Below are 20,666 nucleotides of genomic sequence, written 5' to 3'. Positions count from 1 at the left end.
GTTCTGCGAAGAAAGGGACCTTGGGGATAACAGGCAAATTTTTGCAGACAATTTTGTCAGACGATTTCTTGAGTCACTCGGGCACAGAATGGAAAGATGTGTAGAAAGTGGTTGAGTTGGATCTCTCGGGCGAACCGTACGATTCAAAATAGGCGATTTACTCCCCACTTTGCATCTCAATAACAAAATCCAATTTTACAGATTAAAATTTAATTATTTTTTAACGTGAAAGAGCGATTTTGGAGCTATCAATATCATCAAAAATCTGAATATCGATTTTTTAACCCGAAGGTCCCTTTCCTCGCAGAACGTCACATATAAAATTTTGATTTAAGGGACACGATCTAAAAAATTACAGAGTAATGGTGCATGGGGTATGGTCTATCAGCGTGGCGCCAAGCAATCTTCGACTGTCTGTAGAGATTCTTTAGTGCGCATGAAAAGCAACATTTTGGGCCATACCGACGTTAAGCTAAGCTGACCTGGACCTTCAGACATGGATTAGTTTGGGAGCTTTTAAACTACAAAAGTTCGAAGGGACAAGGAACTATGCATGATTCCTGAACGTGGTGCCAAACAGACATTAAATGTCAGTAAAGCTCTTCTTGCGTGCATGAATTTTCATTCGGAATTTTTATTCGAAGTACCATAAGCTACAAAATATCATGAAATGAAAGAAATCCACATAGACCTTCATGCAATGTATTTGGTGCGGGGCACTTTCGTAACCTCCGAGGAAATTGTTTACTATGTTTGGTGCTTGGGTTCATAGGGAAAGATACAAGGAAAAACTCTGCGAATTTAAATTTACTCCTAGTTTTTTGGTGAAAAGCCCCTTGCATTCTATCTATATAGCTAAATATATAAAAATTTATTTTTCGGCCTGCTGACCTTAAAGGATTGCCTTGCATACACCTCAATGTTTTACAAATTTGCCTTAAAATTAATATTGTCCCTATCTTTAAGTGCCTGACTCTGTTCATTGCCTGTAGCCTCCACAATCCTACAGATTTTGTATTAACAAGAAGATACATGAAGAAAATACATGAAGAGTCGATTTAATGCTTTCACGATGAGCCAGAGCGCAATGACTGCTGTTTTGTTAAATAAAATGTTATGTCCTGTTTCGATATGATGTTCAGCTAATGCTGATTGCGTGAAATGCCTTTTTGTTTTTGGATTGATTTAGCAGTTGTCCTATTTTCGCAGGTGGTTTGAATATGGTTTGGATTATGTGCTTCTTGAGAATTCTTCCCATTTGTTCTGTTACATCTTGGATGTAGAGAAGAGTGGTGGTTGCTTATCTCTTTCTTTCGTAGGTTGTGTTGACTTATCTTTTTGAGTGTATTTTCTTATTGCTTTATCAATTTCTTTATTTGTGTAATCATTCTGTATCAGGATTTGTTTAACGTTTAACTTTTAACACCTGTTATGGAGACAGGTCTGTATACACGTGAGTTGATGACAAATTGTTTTTGAGGTGGGTGGTGGTGGGAGGCGGCATGTAGGTGTCTGTGAGGGTGGGTTTTCTGTAAACTTCATGCCCTAATATGTTATCAGATCTTTTGTAAAATAATATATCCAAGAAAGGCAATTTTCCGTTTTGTTCAATTTCCATGGTGAACTGGATATTAGGAAGTAATCGATTGATGAAATCGAAAACCTTTTTTAGTTCATCTCGTTCATGTCGCCAGATGACAAAAGTTTCATCAACGCAACGGAACCAAAAATCCGGTTTAAGCTTAGCTTGGTTGAAGATTTTGGTTTCTAGATTGTCTATACAGATATTGTCTATTACAAGTGAGATTGAGGATTCCAGTGCTGCTCCTGAGGTTTATTCGTAGAATTGCTTATTAAAAAAGAAGTAAGTATTATTGACAAAATGTTCTATCAAAGGTTTGAGCGCAGAAGGGAAGTTTTTAAAAGATTTAATAATATCAATTGTATCAGAGATTAATACTTTCGTAAAGGGAGATACTAGGTCGAAACTCATTATGATATCTTGGGGTTGGATACGAATCTACTCTATCTTTTTGATAAAGTCAAATGAGTTTTAGATGTGAGTGATAGAGTTTCCTGTAAAAGGATTTAGTTTTGTAGCGAGGAAGCTACATTAGTAGCTATTAATTTAGACATTGTTTCTCAAGTTTAGAATCTTTGAGGGTTTTTATTTTACTGACTATTGTTTTTTTAGGGTCATTTTTAAGTTTTCTGCATGTATCGACAGTTAGAAGGTCTATGATTTTGTTGTTATAGTCTTTTTTATTCATTATTACTGTTGTGTTGCCTTTGTGGGTAATATTATAATGTCTTTATTCCGATCAAGTTCTTTAAATGCGGTTTTTTTCTTGATTTGTTAAGTTTAAGGAGGGAACTTAAGCTTGGCGTAATATGTTGGCCGTCTAAGAGGTCAAAAATACACCAATAAGTCTTTCTCGGGATGGACAATTTTTTTGTCGGTAGCTCTAAAAAAGTATCCAGAGGTTAAATCCTCACTTTTAAATGAACCGTCTGCCGCATAAGGTCATCTGTGGCTAGAGACCGTAATCTAAGGAACAGTGATTTAGTAAGTATCTTGCGTAAAGTTCCAGTTCTTGTTTACATTGCAGGATAGAAGGAGCAGGAGAGGACAACGTACATGGACAACGTAGCTTCTGGAGTCTACAATTTCTGCTGTAAAAATAATGTCGCGGTAGGGTCACTACTGAAGGTACTGGCGTTGGTGTAGCGGTAGGGCTTTAGCTTTCATCTCATGACTTTGACGGTTATGTTGGCGGTAGCACTGCTACTGGCAGGGGCTTCTATTTCAGACAGGCCGAGAATGAAGAGAAAAGGGACTGAGAAGAACACCAAAACCCATCAATATTAATGGAAGTATTTTTAAAATTTTGAAAAGCTTGTCACTTTCTAAGGATCGTTAGGCGCCCTTGGAGTCGCCACTGGGGGTCACAGCATGCAGGACGGTGGTGATAATGATCTACGAGATGGCCAGACATATCTCACTAATCAAAAATCTGGCCAGCAAGAACATCTGCGACAAATGGTGAGCAGTGGAACGTCAACTGTGCCTGCTGAGGATGATTTGGCTCGCGTTAGCTATTTGCGAATTTTATATTTATTTATGCAAGTTCGAAGTTCAAAACATAAGTCGAAAAAAGACACAATTTAAAGACGAAATTTGCTGAAAAGTATCCTTATATAATGAAAGTCGCACTAAGAGATCTTATCGCTAAGATGAAAAACATCAGGACTAATCTAAACATCTCACAAAACCGAGCAATGGAGATTAAACAACAGGCTGATTTGGCATGGAAAAACGAAAACAAGGAACATCAGTTAGAGGAAGCCGCCTTACACGTACAAGCAGATGAAATGAATGTTCTACCTAAACCTATTCATGATCCAGAACCACCAAATCATCCAAACACAGATGGCTTGATACAACCAGAGGCAGAAACAAAGTTTCAGCAACCAAAAAGGCGATTGAAATGGGCATACCATATGAACAGAGATTTTGTGAATGCCACAACAATAAATTAGCAAAATCAAATACATCAAAAAGGGACAATATCTGTAAATCTGATTGGAGCCGAAGGCATATGTGCTAGGGATAATGAACATCAAGTACCGGATCCACCAGAACCACATCCGGATATTATTAACGATGATGTAAAAAGCGGAATCCTAGAAAAACTACACCATCTTGAAAGAAATTTTGGTCATGTTTCACTAGAATTCAGACATGCAGAACCAACACAACAGCATTCTCTGCTTAAAAGAAAATCATAAATGATCTGCGTGCTCTAACAGAACACCTCAACAGCGAGGTTTCACCTATGTATTTGAACGCTACACAAACAGCGTTAGAGGTGCAAACTCTGGTATACTGTGCAGCTATGGCAACCGTTAGAACATTGGGCCGCAAAACTAGGCCAGAAATGCAACTTTTGTCTCAGGAAGGGATCTCGATCCACAACGGAAAATCAGGTTGGGTATAGATGTCAGCAAAGTAAGGTGCGAATTAGGTCGTATTACTTAATATAAAAAGGGAAATGGAATCAGAAATCTGATAAACCATATTACTAAATAAAAATCATCCACCCTCGTTACATCGAGACATTAACATCGTCAATGTTGGATGAGATTGCAGTCTCCCAACGGAAGAGACTTGATGTTCTTACAGCCACACTGTGCAAGTAACTGGAAAGCTAGAGTTCCGGATATGGTGCACAACTTCTGGTACAAGTACCTGACGAGTTTACATTCTGCGTTGGCAAGGTGTTTTCAGAAGATCATTGAACATCCAGATCTGATGCCAGGATTTATGTTCCAGGGTACTACGTATATGTTACCAAAAAAACCAGACGCTCAAAATCCATTTGACTCTCGACCGATATCCTGTCTTCCAACAATTTATAAATGTCGTACAACTATCATTGCAGATAAGGTATATTCTCATTGCGACGAGAATGACATTCTTACAGAAGAACAAAAAGGATGTTGTAAAAACTCGCGAGGCTGTAAAGATCTAATCATCATGGACGCTCTTTCCATGATTCAAGCTCGTAAACTTCAAAGGAACTCACACAAGGCTTACATTGACTACAAGCAAGCGTTTCTTTCCGTACCACATGACTATTTGCTTGAAGTCTTAAAAATGTACAAAATCTACCCACACGCATCATTGACATTCTAAGTCGTGTGATGATTCTTTGAGGTACAAGAATCTAGTATTTTGATCATAGACAACCAAGAATAACTGGATAAATACGCATTGCGATGGGTATCTTTCAAGGAGACTCCTTCAATTAACTATGCTTCTGTTTCGCGTTGAATCCATTGAGCAAAATACTAAAAAGCATGTATTACGGGTTCAGAATACATAATAATGAGGATGATCATCAGGTAACCCATTTTCTGTGCATGGATGACCTGATGATATACGCTAGTTTAGACCAGAAACTACAGCAAGTGATCGATGTCACAAACCAGTTTTATAATGATATCCATGTGGAGTATGGAATAAATAAATGTAGAAGAGTGCATTGGACCAGTGGGGAATTAAGGACCGCAGAGCTAGAGAGCGAGTTCAAAAATGACATCGAGGGAATAGCTGCGTGAGATTCATATAAATATTCGTTTATTCTTATATCTAAGACTATTCGGTATACGATAGTTAAGAAAATCCTAACGACTGCCTTGACTACAAGACTCAGATTAATTCTGAAGAGTTCTCTTAACTTGGCAAACAAAATCAGGGCAATCTACAACTATGATATCCCTGTCGTCACGTACTCCTTCGGGTCCATCAAATGGTCTAGCACCAACCTTGAAAGGTTAAACAGAAGTTCTACCAAGCCATAGAGGGGGTAAGGATGTTGTAGATATAAAAAAACTGTGTAAGTCACCAGTTTTTCAGTTGCGGCACTATTTGAACAGCTAGCGAAATGTTGCGCATTACAGCGTCACCTGTAAAGCAGTTCTTGACTACACACACATAAATTTCTCCTGAGAGGAGGCCTTGAATATCATAGCAGAAACCATTGAGGCATTAGAAATTCAATGGAGATAGAAAGCCATCCATGGGGAGCACCTCAAAACGTTAGATCTCAGCATGAAGCGGATAGTGAGGCATCCAATATTTGGCTGAGAAAGGGTGTCCTGTATACAGAAAGGAATCATTCTTCATTGCGATTTAGGAAAAGGTGTTCAGTACCAGACATGATCACAAACACGTATTACGTAAAGACGTGGTTTATCGGTGTCGATTATGTGAATATACCAACGAATCCATCGAGCACATTATTCATGGCTTTCGCGTAATGGCTCAGAGAGATTATTAGCAAAAACGTAATGATATGGCGTATATTATACAATAACGACTTGTCCTAAACTTAGGAATAATAACAGAATGGTTTGCAGCTGCTGTTTCAGTATACACCATGCTCCTTATTTTGTACCTACATCATGCGAAAGATTTTAAACATCGTAATAAATTGACTTATAACATTCTTCTCTCATCAGTCACTTGACTTAGTCCGTGGCTATGCTGAAAAACAGGATTCGCGCGAGAAAGTTTTAAAAAAAAGTAATAATGTCACCGTGGGGCAGTACTACTTAACAAATGTTTTTGCTTTCAAGGAATAGAATAAGGCCTAAATCTTACAAATATCTACCTGGTATAGCACTGCACAAGGTGTGATGAGAGGAGTTTTGTTTATACAAAATAATATACATTACCAATATAATCCCTTTAACACATTTGATATGGAATTATCGATGTACGGGTATAAATTTCTTTAAATCATTTTGTCTGAGTACTTACAGCTAACAAAAAAAATCGTGCTATTAAAGCCACAATAAATGGCCCTTTTTCTAGTGATCTTGGGCTATATTCATCAGATTAGTGTTTTCTTAAAATTTAGGATTTTGTTTAACACAAACAACACTAAAACATCTATACCTAAAGTTGGAATGAAGTAATAGTAATAAAAATAAAATATATATAAGCTTTTCATACCAAATTTTTTATGACAAATTATAATATTTAAACATACAAGGCATTCGAATTTTTACGACTGATCTTATTTGACGAACTGAAAGATTTTGTCCACTAAACTACAGTTATACCAGCAGTTTGAAGATACTTTTTAAGATGACTCGTGCTTGGTTCCGGAATTTGACTTAATATTTCAGTTAACTGATCCAAAGGAAGTTTCCCCAGACCTTGTGCCAGGAATAAACGAATGTCTCCGACGGCTGAAAAATAAATGAAAATTACTATAACAAGTAATAATTATTTTTCTATAATATAAACAAATTTCGCTGCAACCTCTAGGTGAAGAATCGAAATACTTTTATTAAGAGCAGTACAACTTTTTCAGGGTAACTTAAATGTTGCGATCAAAAAAAGGACACTAGAAAAATGAGAAAAACTAGGAAAATGGGAAACAAGAAAAAAAGTGAATTCTCATTCTCTAGATAAATATACGTTTCTTATTGTAGACTGACTAGATAAATTGAAACTCTATCTCCTTAAAGTTAGTTCTTTAACCATATAGAAAATGAAACCTTTCAAATTCACCTTTTAGGTTACGTTCTCACCGACCTTTTGTACAGAAGCACTATGTGTCAGACTGTTCAGAAATGTGGACAAAATTCCAAATACAAACAAATTTGGTTAAAAATGCTTTCTTGGGGGTTTTCTGGGGCACTGTTAACGAATCTGATTTGAGAATTCTGATATTTAGAATAAAATTACTTGAAAAAATTAATTCACAATCTAAAAAAAACACCTAAAATTAGTCATTTTACGTTACTCGGATTAATTTCCACTTATATACATTCGATATAATATTACTGTTTATATTTTTATATGTATTTATTTTATGCATTATTGTGAACAATCATATTAGATTTGGTAAATTTCATACTTCTAAAACACCTTCTAATATGTTTATTACAGTTTTTTTTTAAATTCATTTAAGATTACGTTTAACAGCTCTAACCGCCATTTAAGGAGATCCGAATGTTGATTATAAATCATTTGCCTCTCTCAGATCGAGGTATTGGACTATTATGTAACCCAGCGCATCTTACAAATCGGGGCGGGCTGTTACACAGTGAGCTAGGAGATCCTTGAAAGTTGATAAAGTTTCGAATTTTCTTCAAATTTTTATCACTTTTGTTTAATTTATGAATTTTCTGATTACACATATTTATAACTTATATACTGGAATACTTCTTTGAAGTTGAATTAAAAAATGTTGCCTGTTTGGTGTATCTCACTCCATTTACGAGATACGTTATATTCATTCCAATTTTAAACATCCAAAAGAAAAAGTTAGATATCTGAAATAATCGAAACCCGTAAATTCTGAATTTCGAATCTTCTCGTAGATAATTTTAAAATCTTCTAAATTTAAAATTTTGATTTTTAAACCCTTTCAGTTGGTATACTAGGTAGCCTAGTCGCATTGGCATAGGCACACCGATTTTCACTAACACTATAGTATACACTACTAACACCTTTTGAAAGACCTCACAGATTAGAACTCACGTAACGAAAACTAGCGGTATAGATAGTGCTGAAGAAACAGCACTAAATCAGCACTGACCAGTGGCGTTTTACTGCTTTTTCAGTGCTTTTTCATCGGCAAGGACAGATGTAACTTATAATGATATGAAATAATAATAATAACAGTCCAACAAAATTTAACTTATTTTGAGTATTTGAGCTCTATCACGTCAGGTTTTTGAGATGGAACCAAATAAAATTAATCCGAAACAGCCCAAAGCATGTTTTCAATCCTCTTCAACTCTTTTTACTTGGTGTATGAAGACTGCATTCAATCCGAATGAATCGCAAGCTCATTTATCAAATATTTTCAATCCGTGCATTAAGATATCCGAATCAATCCAAGGTACAGCAATAGAACCTTTCAATACGTGCTTCCAATCTGAATGAACATGCGACTCAGTCTAAATAATTTGCAATTCGAGAGCATTTGAAGCTCATCCGGAAAGACTTTTCAATTATTTAAAATCCGTAGGACCTCTTGAAATTCAATCTAAATAAATCCAGAGCAAGATTCAATATTTTCTATCCTCTTCAGTTCGTGAGCTAAATCTAAGTGAAACCGAGCTCACCTTACAATCTTTTACAATTCGTGTGTCCAATCAGATGAATCCGAGGGTCATTCAAAAAGTATCCATTTAAATTTGGGAACCACTTTTCAATCCTTCCCATTCAGTTAGTTCAATCCAAATGAATCTTTCATAGAACCCTGCGAATTTGATCAATTTGATTTTTCACTCTGAAAATCCGTTTACTGGATTAGTTCCAGAGAGTCGGCGACAATCTCCCTTTATGCAACCCTTAAAAATGATTTTTCATTGTTTAAAGGTGATAATGGGGAAAGTCTGTTCACGTACAGAGTGAGGTTAGAACTTAAAAACTTACCGTTTTTCCCCTTTCCCTTATGTTTAAAGAAACTAACCATGAATTCTACATAATATATAATTCGATTTTAAAACGCTTACTTGTATTTTTAATTTTTTAACTTTTCCTTTAATTTATTATAATGCAGCAAGAAATGTTCACTTGAATACCACTACTTTATGTTATCAATTTATCAAATCTTGCTCTCGATTCTCAAGAACTGCTCTTGTTCACGATACATGAATGGCTGATTCTACTGTGACTTTCATTAGACGGCAATGGCCAACTGAATTGACCATTAGGATTGATAAACTTCACATGAAATTAGCGTTAATGTTCACGCATAAAGTTGGACGAAATGCATACCCAACAAAAATACATTCCTTCGTTTCTTGGTTATATTTTTATAGATTAATTACATGATTATTAAATCTTAAATTTAGATAATATAAGAAATGTTATATTTGAAATAAATAGCTTTCGGTAGCTGTAACGAAGTTATTTATTAACATGTAAACTGAATCTAGATATTATTTGCCTTTAAAAAAAGAATTACAATAAGTTTATTGGACATTTTGGAGATCGAAATATTATATAGCGCATCATGCGCGTAAAATGGTAATTCAGATCTGATCCTATAAACTGGTACGTCGAAGGGCACTTAGTGCAACAAGCAGGGTCAATCAATGTAGCCCTAAACAAATTTGAAAAGAAATAAAATATTACTAAGTTCCTTGCAGTCGTAAAGCGACCATCGCATTAAACCTTTCACGTTTTTACGGCGATCATTCAAAAAAGGCATAGCCAAGTAAGTATATGAAAAGTGCCATTGGGCCTCACCCAACTCGACTTAGTCCTATGTGTGTGTTACAAAAAGAAAACTCTTTCCTAAAATGTTCAGCCTTTTAACCTTGAAGATGATCTTTCAAGGTCACGTTAATTGTTTTCAAGTTTTTTGTGTATATTTCGGATTGAATTTGACGGATTTTAATAGCTTGCGGCCAAACAGCTTAGGCAGTCATCGTAGCTTAGACTCAAAGCAGGAAGCGAGCCTGGAGGTTTGTTTTGAGAAAGCTTCCCTTCTGTCCCTTCGAGTACTACTCTACAGATACCCTACAGTATATAATTAATCCTACAGTACAGTTGCTAATGACCCTGGTAGTTGATGCGACTATAACCATTTAATTAATAACAAAAAAGAACATTTTGCAACCATTTTTTGCGCAAAATTTAAATTCTAACAGGCATTTAAATATTTTTAATCGAATTTTTCTAATAACAAAAATGCACACATTAGCGAATAAATTCACACAGTTTGCTTACATATCAAGTATTCAGCCTTAATTTTTTGGGATTTTAAGGAGTGGTACAAAAAATTATCCTAATTGCCAGAACTTTTGAAGCGTATAAGACCACTGGAGATTACCCATTTCTTAAGTAATATATTCTGTAATATGGATATATTACGAGTAAGTTTTTACTCCATAATGTTTCTATTCTATGTAATTTTCAAATTATACATCAGTATTAAGTCTTTATCACAGTATTCGTTTATTACAGGTTTAACTCTTTCTGTTTCAAAAATGTTGGATATAATTTCAGCTGGTCTCAAAATTTTAGTAAGGTACTTTGCGTCAGATAAATAGTGAACGACCGCAGTAACATGCGAAAGCTTCCCATAGTACGTTTGCGGTTGGGACAGTCGCAACAGTAACGAGATATACCTTAGTATCCAATGGTATTTTATTTGTAATCGATAAAACAATTGTACTCTTTGCTACTTGTATGGCGTCATTTAACTTGAATTTTTATTATTTCCTTTGTTTGTTTGAGATAAAATAGGTACTTCTAGCCGCTTTCTGTCATTATTTCTGCTGAATAAGATACCGACTACTGCAATTGGTAAATTCCTGTAAAGAAAATCTTCAAATCTTTGTTATCTCTGGAAAGTCGAGCAGATCTGTAGATATGCGTTTCTGAACCGGGACTTTGCGTCTGCTCCATCTTCCATTCTTTTCTATTTCAGCTAATGTATTTTCCTCCATGTCTTCACCGTTTATTTGCGCTATAAATTCATCAATCATAAATTCGTCAGACAGGAAACGTTTCCCGAAAGTATTATTAAGAAAACAAGCTATCTTGTTATACATTTCTGATTTTGACAGAAGTTTATATTCCAGTGTATGGTAAAGGAGTTTATATTTTGCACCAATCATTACGTGCCTAGCTTCACCAGGCCAACGATTTACATGATCTGAGCATCATTTAAAATTGCATAAAATTGACACAGCACATTAACAATAAAACCGTCCGCTGTACAGTGTAAATAATTTACACAATGGAACTTGTTTGTGTCTAGAGTAAGATTTCCGTTCATACACGGTATTACTACTCTTTTCGTGACGTACATACGTCCCATCAGCAATAAATATCAACTGATCATCTGTGATATTATATTATGATATCTGTCTCTTAATAACGATTTGGTTCGCGAATTTCTGATGTAACCACAATAAATCCTTTCGTAGATCCACAGAGACAACAGTATGCATGAGTTGCAATAGTTCTTCCAAAATGAATTTCTGTGTTTTATCGAAGCTGTATCAGCAGCAGTCTTATAAGCAACACATACAGGGAAATTTTGGCAAATGAAACTGTTTTTACAAATAATGTTTTTCGGCTATAAAGGAAGAGTTCGTAGAAGTATTCACGATTAGATATTAGTTCAAAGACTTGTGGCTCATGTTGGTGCCTTTGATATTGTTTTTTTTTTATAAAGTACTATAATTATAAGTAAAGAAACAGAATACAGTAAAGTATTTACACACTAAACGTAAAATGACAAACAACATAAGCTTTATATATAAATAGGAAATGGTAAAATGACTCCGTTTCACCCCTATCAATCGAAAATGAGGTTATGATATTGCATACTATTTGATATTAAAATTAATGCTTTTGATGAACTTGTGAACAAATGTCTGTCGTATAAACTTACATAGTAACAGCATACATATTTTTAAACTTTTCCTTTTCGATGACATAGGGGCCATAATATTTCGCTTTAATTTACCAGTCAGATTGCTACGAGATCAAACTCATTATATCGAGTCGGCACATGGCATATACGAGTGACGATTATCTGCTTGAACTTTCATAATTTTCTTTTCAGCCTTTTCACGTACATTACTCCATTCAGATGGACATACGAGTGAAGCGCCACTTCAATAACTTACTTTACTTGCAAGTTAGTTTCAGGTCGCATCTTCATACCAAACAACAGCTCAATTAACGACATATTTATTCTTCGGCGGAAAGGCTATATTTATGGCATGGTGCTTCGTTCCGTCCCGTTTGAAGTAATTCTGGAAATCTTCAGGCCAGGATACCATTTCACGATGACAGATAATCCTTGCAGGAATACAGAATACAAAATTTAGCTTTTCCAATCTGTCGCTTACATCTTTAGATGTCGTTCAGTTAGTAGGATATAACCACATGAATTTGGTAAAACCGTCGATAACTGATAGCATGTGATATTTTTTGTTTGTTTTTCAAGAGGTCTTAGGTGATCGACATGACACGCGTGGAGAGTAATATTTGTCAAATAATGGTTTAGCTTCTTCGCGTATTTAAACATCAGGGATATAATAAAGATATAATAAAGGTTAATTGAAAAGGACATTTCGAGATGGAAATACATCGCTGCCAATAATTAAATGATAATCTATCGCATCATTGGGAACGACGTCGATAGTGGTAAGGAAATGATCGTCAATATTTATAATAAGCTACAAACTTCTACTCCTTAGTGACTAAACGCCAATCACGCAGAAATTCTCTTATCTATAATCACTCGTGTCATTAAACTTAGCATTAAGTGAAACGCAAATTAAACAAACTGGTGCGCCAGCATCTACCAGAGGATCTACTTATCATTTATCCCTAACTGTTTTTCGTTTTTATTATATAGCTTTATTTTACTGGTATTAACTGATTTGTTTGACTTAACATCTGGTAACTTATATTCTTTCGATTCATGCCCAAGCTCGCTACAACGGAAACATCTCTTACCGCGATCCTTAAATGGGCGGTCCTCAGAGTCATGGCCTTTTCCACCATAGTTGTAGCACCGCTGTACTTTGCTGTTTGCTTCTATCTTCGTTTCTCGTTGATTCCTCTTTCCAAATTTCTATTCAGTGGTAGCTTTCTTTCTTTTCTTCTGATTCCTTCGTTGGCTTTTATCTTCTTCTTGAATTCCTTTACAGTGTTTGCCCTGAAAAGAATAGCTTTCTTTACTATTTCATCATTTATTCTATCACATACTGGATAAGAGATTCCATGTTAATTTCACCTGTAACAACCACTTCCTTTTTATCATGAAGTGATTCATTCGAAATGTGCGTAACTTTTAACGACTTCCACGATCCCCATCTTCTTAGAAAATAAATCTATGTACCAATTTCCACTTTCGATGGCGTTTTCATCTTATCTTGAATCCCTGGAATCTGTCTGAGTTTCACCATCTTAAATTGATCGAATTCAAAGTCACCCTATAGACTGTCGTTCATACGCAAAAGTCCGAAAAAAATGAATATTTTTATTAAGCAGTGCGCTGCATTCATATCAGCGCGTCGTAATTCGAAGAGTTGCATATCAGGCCAGAACACCATACAAAGAAACCATAAAAATCAGCATACAATCATAATCAAAGAAAAGCATAATATTTTCTAAGGAAAAGCTTGAACTTTTCTAAGATGCTCGTCGACTCTCTCCGAAAATCGGCTTTATTCTCAAAATGCGCGGCTATCGGTGCGAAACGTTACGAGTTTGTGGGAACGATCCTTCACGTTACCCTTTTCTCCCATCACTTGCCAGATCCGCCGTCATTAATCACGTCCAAGCTTACAAATCGTATACTTTTTGATAGTGGAATTATTAATTGACGAATACAGTTTATACAATTATGAAACCCGAAATCTCACATCCGCATCGCTCCGCCGTACGCTTAGCACTCTCGATCCTTCCATCTACCCATCCTTCCATTCCTCATCGCTGTGTATCGTATTAGTATTTAAAATTGTAATCCTATAGTATCTAAAGTTACGGTATCGGAAAACGATACGAAATTAATTTTTACACTTTGAACACAAAAGGAATCAATGAATCCTTCTGACAAAACCTTCTTTTGTATGAGCTCCAAGTAAGCCTCGTCGATCCCTTAACTTTTATTGTGAAATCTGAAAGTTCTTATCATGTATGATATCGTACTCTGATAAAAATACGTTGGATGGAGTCAGCTGGAAATTCGGATACCGTAACCAAAAACAATATTTAGCAGCACATTGTTTTAATTGCATTTTATCTACAAATATATCAGTTAAATAAAAATTTTGTCACGAATCCTGTAGTTTCCACGCCAAACTTTTAAATAATCAATTAGGAGTTCAAACGCAATGCATGATAGATTTAAAAAACGTCTATAGGTGCCGCGTATATGGAGACATCTAAAAATAGATTTTTCGAGTATTTAAGAGAATTTTTGACAGAAATACGATAATGTGACAAATGTGCTCTGTATGTGTAGAATCACTAATTGTTCTGTTCTGCTTTCCAAGTTTGCATCACTACAGATGACACACATCTCATTTCGCTTTTTATTTTCGCTACTTTTAGTGGAAATTCTGGCATCTCACTTTTCAAGCGCTGTATCTTTGAATCGGTCAATGATCTTCTAATTCTTAGAATTTGACTGCATTTCCGGTAGTGTGCTCTAGATTTGCACAGCTTTTCATTCAGTTAACAGAATGTCAATTTCGAAGTCGGTTCTTCGTGGTGTAAACCAATGCCCGATTTTTAATTAAAAGGACAAGGATTTTGACACAGTTAAATTCCCAACAAAGAAAGGTCTTCTCCATTTCTCTGTACAAGTTTAGCGGCAAATTGGCATAGCGTCCAGAAGTTTAAGGTGGGTTCCGAACCACCAAGAGCAACAGGTTTAAGTACTTAGAGAAACTTTTTCTCTAAAGGTAACTGTCCCATGACTCTCCGGAGATAAACAACTCCCTTGCCAGGCTAGTATTTGCCGCATGGGCCGCCGAGGCTCTGACAGAGTGTCAGACGGAAATCGAAACCGCCAGCTGGTTGACTGGGTCCGAAGGACAAAATGTTTCAGTTCTCGAGCACTAGTTTCCCCTGGTACAGAGGTCCAAAAGTTTTTCGTGCCGGGTCAGTTTATTTACATTTAAAACAAATGAATTAAAAGGACTAAACGTATATATAAGAGGCTTAGACTTAAGAGTTCTCTATTTAAGTCATCTGATTCAAATGTTTGGTTCCATTAATTTTAAAATGGCAGCTAACACTTTAGTGCTGATGAAGCAGGCGTTGAGGACAAAGCCGAGGATAGTTCTGCTAAGGATAAAGTATTCAGTATATTCAGCAAAACCAGAGACAAAACATCTAAGCCTAAAGCATACTTGACTGAAATTGTTATGCTGATTCAGAGATACAATGTCAGCGACATAACTCCGGCACACTCACACATGCATCGTTAGAAAACAGCACTTATCACTGGTAGCTGAACCTAGCTCTCAATGCGTTGGTCAAGTCGTATCGTATGAAACTTTGGTGATGTAATACATTTTCAGGACAAAGTTTTCCATTGCTGGTGGTCCTCGTCACGTCTTTGAGACCACTCATAGGTCTAGATACTTTCAAAGAAAATACAAAGCTGTAGTTTATTCACCATTTAGACGCACGGAAAAATGTTAGGGCCAATTATTACACAGTAATGATTCTTTGGAAAATCACTGATGTTTCTATCACCGTGCCACCAATTCTAAGGACAGTATAAAAAAAGGGCTCATTGGCAATCTTTCGTCCCCTGACAACACTGTGCCAGAATGTTACTTCACCGTCTTTACGTGCCCTGAGCAGGCGGCAGTGACGTTAGGAATGGCATTATAAGATGTTCTACATACAGCTGGTTTGTTGTGTAGGGCTTGCATAAAAGCCATAGGTGAAGCAACTTTAAGGTGGTAGACTCTGAGTCGCTTGGCCATTTGCGAGAAGGCCCTGGTCGAAGATCAGCGCGCAGCAGAAAGCTTAAATTTGGCACAAAAAAAGTTTCATAACTGTTTAATTTTTGAATTTAAGAGAAACAAGAAACTACTTTAGCTATTGGTTAGCTCAATTAAATTGCAACAAGGGCGCTTTAAAAAAGATAACCGATTATTGCTGTACATTGAAGCCTGGAAGTTCTTTTCATCACGTTTTTCTCCGCGAAATCGAGTGAAATTAATGTTTCGTTGAAATCAAACACTGAAGTATAATTTTTTTGATTGTTATAAACGAATTTCATAAACAAATTTAATAAATAAGCGCCTCTGTATATATATAAAATGCATTTTTTTGCGCAATCATTAGGTTCGCCTTCAAAAATGAAAATTCCAAGACAGAAATGGACGATAAAAATATTTATTATTGTTATAAACAATACTGATTAACAATTACATTGAACGGTCACTCTTTGATAGAAAAAAATCCATTTTGTTTGCTAAATTGTTCATTTTATCCCTAAATTAATATTCTGATGGAGGAAACTGACGTTTGACAATATTTTTCATTTTCATTAACAATTCTGATCAACAAATGCATTTATTAGACGCTTTCAAATAGTAAAAATCTCTATCTTTCTAAAATGTTGATTGTACCATAAAAAATGAAACTCCTACGAAATATACTGACATCCATCAACATTTCCCATTGTTACAAACAGTCACGATCAATCAATTATTAAAATAATGCTTTCGTATAGAAGAAATCTGTTTTTTGGGTTCAATAGTTAATGTTAGCTTGAAATAAGGAACTGAATCGTAAAACGTCTAGACTCAACATCTTTGCTTTGCGGAGAATATATGACATGACGATGATGATGGCGTTTTAGTAAGCGCTTGGCAAACCTTTCCGTAACCATGGACATTATCATTTTATGCGTGACTTTGCAACGATTCCGACTTCGACCGAAAGTAATTGTTAATGGTTGTGGAATCGCATAATTCTACAGTCTTGATGATCCAGGATGGGGATTTTTCCAAATCGCAAAACATCTTCCAGTTTCCGTGTCTATCATCTCCAATGCGATTTTTCCAAATCGCCAAACATCTTCCAGTTTCCGTGTCTATCATCTCCAATGCTGTATTTCAGAGTCAGAACAACATTCCCGAATTTTCAGCAGTTTTCGTCTTTTAGTTGATTATGAACTATTCTCGAAATCATCTGAAGGTCTTCTCCCGGGACAATTTCCAACGATTTGAACAGAGAAATTTTCCTGAAAATTCCTAACCCTAAATTTTGTTATGCTATAAAAAGCTTTTTTCCACTTTTGTTCAAATATGGACATGAAATAAGATAACTTATCTTCGATTGCTTTCAGATATTCGTCTTTGATATCATAATTGGCTTTGATATACCTCAGGAGTTTTCCTCTATCTTTGTCGCCACTTGTGATCAGAAAATCAAAAAGAACTTGCTTCGGAACTTTAAATTCTTCATTTTTAGAATAATGAATTTGATCGAAAATAAGATTTTTGTTTGAAACTAATGAAGGAATGATTTGAATCTAAAAGCTGATAAAACTGCATAACAGCTCAAGAAGAACACGAAAACAAAGTATTTACAAATCTGCACTTTATGAGATATAATCCTCATTATTTGGACTTCAGGGTCGTAAATAATGAAATTCGGGAAAACACAAAAATCCAATGGATACGTGCGTGAAATTTTCAATGTTCTTCCAAACAAACAGCGCAGCAATTGAACTTTGAGTGACGAAAAAAATGTAAGAACCGGAACAAGTGAAGAACAAAATAACTGAAAATCGCTTGTGTCTCTTGATTTTCAGTTGTTTCGTTCTTCACTTGTTCCGGTTCTCACATTTTTCTCGTCACTCAACGTTCAATTGCTGCGCTGTTTGTTTGGAAGGGCATTGAAAATTTAACGCATGTATCCATTGGATTTTTGTGTTTTCCTGACTTTCAATATTTACGACTCTTGATTCGTAGGAGTTTCATTTTTTAAGATATAATCAACATTTCATCAAGAAAGAGATTATTCCTATTTGAAAGCGTCTAATAATAATAATGAATGAATGAATGTTAATAATAATGAACAATATTGTCAAACATCAGTTTCCTCCATCAGAATTTCAACTTAGGGATAAAATGAACAATTATGCAAAAAAAAATGGATTTTTTCTATCAAAGAATGACCGTTTAATGCATTTGTTAATCAGTATTGTTTATAACAATGGTAAATATTTTGATTGTCCATTTCTGTCATGGATTTTCCATTTTTGAATGCAAACCTAATGATTGTGCAGAAAAACTGCATTTTTTTATATACAGAGGCGCTGCTTATTTATTAAATTTGTTTATGAAATTCGTTTATAACAATCAAAAAAATTATACTTCAGTGTTTGATTTCAACGAAACATTAGTTGCACTAAATTTCGCGGGGAAAACGTGATGAAAAGAACTTCCAGACTTCAGTGTACAACAATAATCAATTTTGTTCACACATTTGTTTATAACAATTGATCAGATTGCACGAACTTCATCTAAGTTATAAGGATTTGCTAATCGATTGTAAGTCTTCAGTTTTTCACCATTTTGAGGTAAAATCCATTAATGCTACAGAACACGCAGCTTAAAAGTGAAAAATTACGGTTTTTTGGCATTTTGAAACTTGAATAACAAACAAACAGAGCCTTTTTAGCAAAATTACCTTCGACAGACCTCTTCAGAATTTAAATAGCTTTAATTAAAAAAAAAAGATGGAATCGGATGAAAATTGTAGGCTCTGGATCATTTTGAGTCCCAATTTTTTTATTCGCCGCACTGTGCGTCCATATGCACTGACTTTTTTTCCTACACCTAATTTCGGGTCGAACTGGATGAAAATCTTCAACAGGGTGACGAGTTAGGGGGAAATTAGTAGTTTAAGCCAAAAAACCCTTCAAATAATTGAAAGATAACAGAATCTTGACTCCTAAGACAAGACACAAGTAACATTCTCCGGTAGGACAAAAGAAAAAGGTGAAAACAAAGTAAGAATAAGAAATATAAATTTCAGTAAGAAAGTACAAACAGTGTAACGCAGAACTCAAAGTTCTATATCAGGAAATAAACCTACTTTGAATATTTTTTAATTAAATAAATTAGACACTTTATATTGAATTAAAAATTTGTATAACAGAATAAAACAAGAGCTGCTTCAATCAAACAAAAACGAACTCAAAGGATAATCGAGTCTAAAAACAAGAAATTTTCACGACAATTGACTACACGGACGAGTTTTTCGTTTTCCTTACATATTTGTTTCAGAAAGAAGATAACCATGGAGGAGGATCAGAAGCGAAAAAACAATGAAAGAACAGGAACTTCAAATACGAAACTAGGGACAATTGGAAAGAACTACAATATAAATTTACACGCAAGATATATACTTGAATTTATTTGCATACCATGAAACAGTTTTGACAACGAAAAATAATTGTAATTTAGCAAAAACTTTACAACTACAGACTTCAAGAGATAAATTTACTCATAATTAAACAGAAACATAATTATGGACTAGATTTAAAATTATTAAATCAATCCTCAAGAGGAGAACAGCAGATTTGCAAACCTTTGTTAAAATTATTATTATTACACCATTAAGCTATTTCCCTTTCGGGGTAGGCGTGACTCACTTGGCAGGGGAAAGGAGTAGTGTGTGGAAGGGATAGAGATTTTTCAGATTGATCCTGAATTCTCGTGCTATTTAAGTAAATAACACGTTCGTTCCGCAACACTGCTCTGATCCAGGTTGCTGATCAATCTCCCTAGCAATCACCCCAAGCGAAGAACCTCACGAAGTCGTTGTGTAAGGTTCCCCACTTGGGTTTATTAATAGCCAAGGTCTTTATTTCAGGCGTCATTAACTCTACTGACACTCTTTTTATTAACTATTTGCCGCCATACTTTCCTGTCCTGGCATACTTCTCTAGCTTCTTTTATATCCATGCATTTTTCCATGCAGGCTCTCGCGTTTCTGTGACTTATTATGTCTCTTCTAAGTAGGGTCTCATTCACACATTCTAACAATTCTTTCCGCGGTCTACCTCTGGGCCGAACCATCTTAACCGATTTCTTTCCCATGTGTCTACTAGCGTCTCTTTTGCACCACATTCTTTTAGAATTATCTTGTTACTTACTTTGTCCATTAGGGTTTTCCCTCTTATTATGCGCATGAATCTCATGTCAATTGCGTTAATTTTACTCTTATCTTTTTCTTGAAAGTCCATGTCTCGCTACCGTATAGTACAGTCGGTACAAATATGGAATTATGTATTGCCATTTTAGCTTTATTTGATATATTTTTACTTCTGATAAGTATTCATCTATTGACGCTATACTCTTTCAGAACTTCCAACAGTTTACTTCTATCTACCTTGTCAAAAGCTTTTTCTAGGTCAACAAATGCACAGAAAACTTTTTTTCCTACACTTAAACTTTTTTCTGTTATTTGCCTTAAGCTAAATATTTGATCCGTACATGACCTTCCTGGCATAAACCAACTTTGGACTTCCCAAATCTTTGCTTCTGTTACTTTCATTACCCTACGAATAAGTATTTTTGAATATATTTTACTTACGGTGCTTAATAAGCTAATCCCTCTGTAA

At 35.3% G+C, this 20,666-nt stretch overlaps 1 protein-coding gene across 3 annotated transcripts in view; it reads right to left on the bottom strand.

Annotated features, from left to right (window-relative positions):
- Positions 1-6,504: 6,504 nt before the first annotated feature.
- LOC117171173 (exportin-2) overlaps positions 6,505-20,666 on the bottom strand; it is a 278,471-nt gene continuing 264,309 nt past the window's right edge. For all 3 annotated transcript variants that reach the window (XM_033358237.1, XM_033358239.1, XM_033358238.1), the window contains one exon: positions 6,505-6,759. In XM_033358237.1, the coding sequence (XP_033214128.1) occupies positions 6,614-6,759 (146 nt within the window). In that variant the 3' untranslated portion in view covers positions 6,505-6,613. The remainder of the gene's footprint in view (positions 6,760-20,666) is intronic.

Source organism: Belonocnema kinseyi, chromosome 4, assembly GCF_010883055.1.
Source record: "Belonocnema kinseyi isolate 2016_QV_RU_SX_M_011 chromosome 4, B_treatae_v1, whole genome shotgun sequence".
In the NCBI taxonomy this organism is placed as follows: domain Eukaryota; kingdom Metazoa; phylum Arthropoda; class Insecta; order Hymenoptera; family Cynipidae; genus Belonocnema; species Belonocnema kinseyi.
The sequence above is the reverse complement of the archived record's forward strand: the minus strand, read 5'-3'. Positions and strand labels throughout refer to the sequence as shown.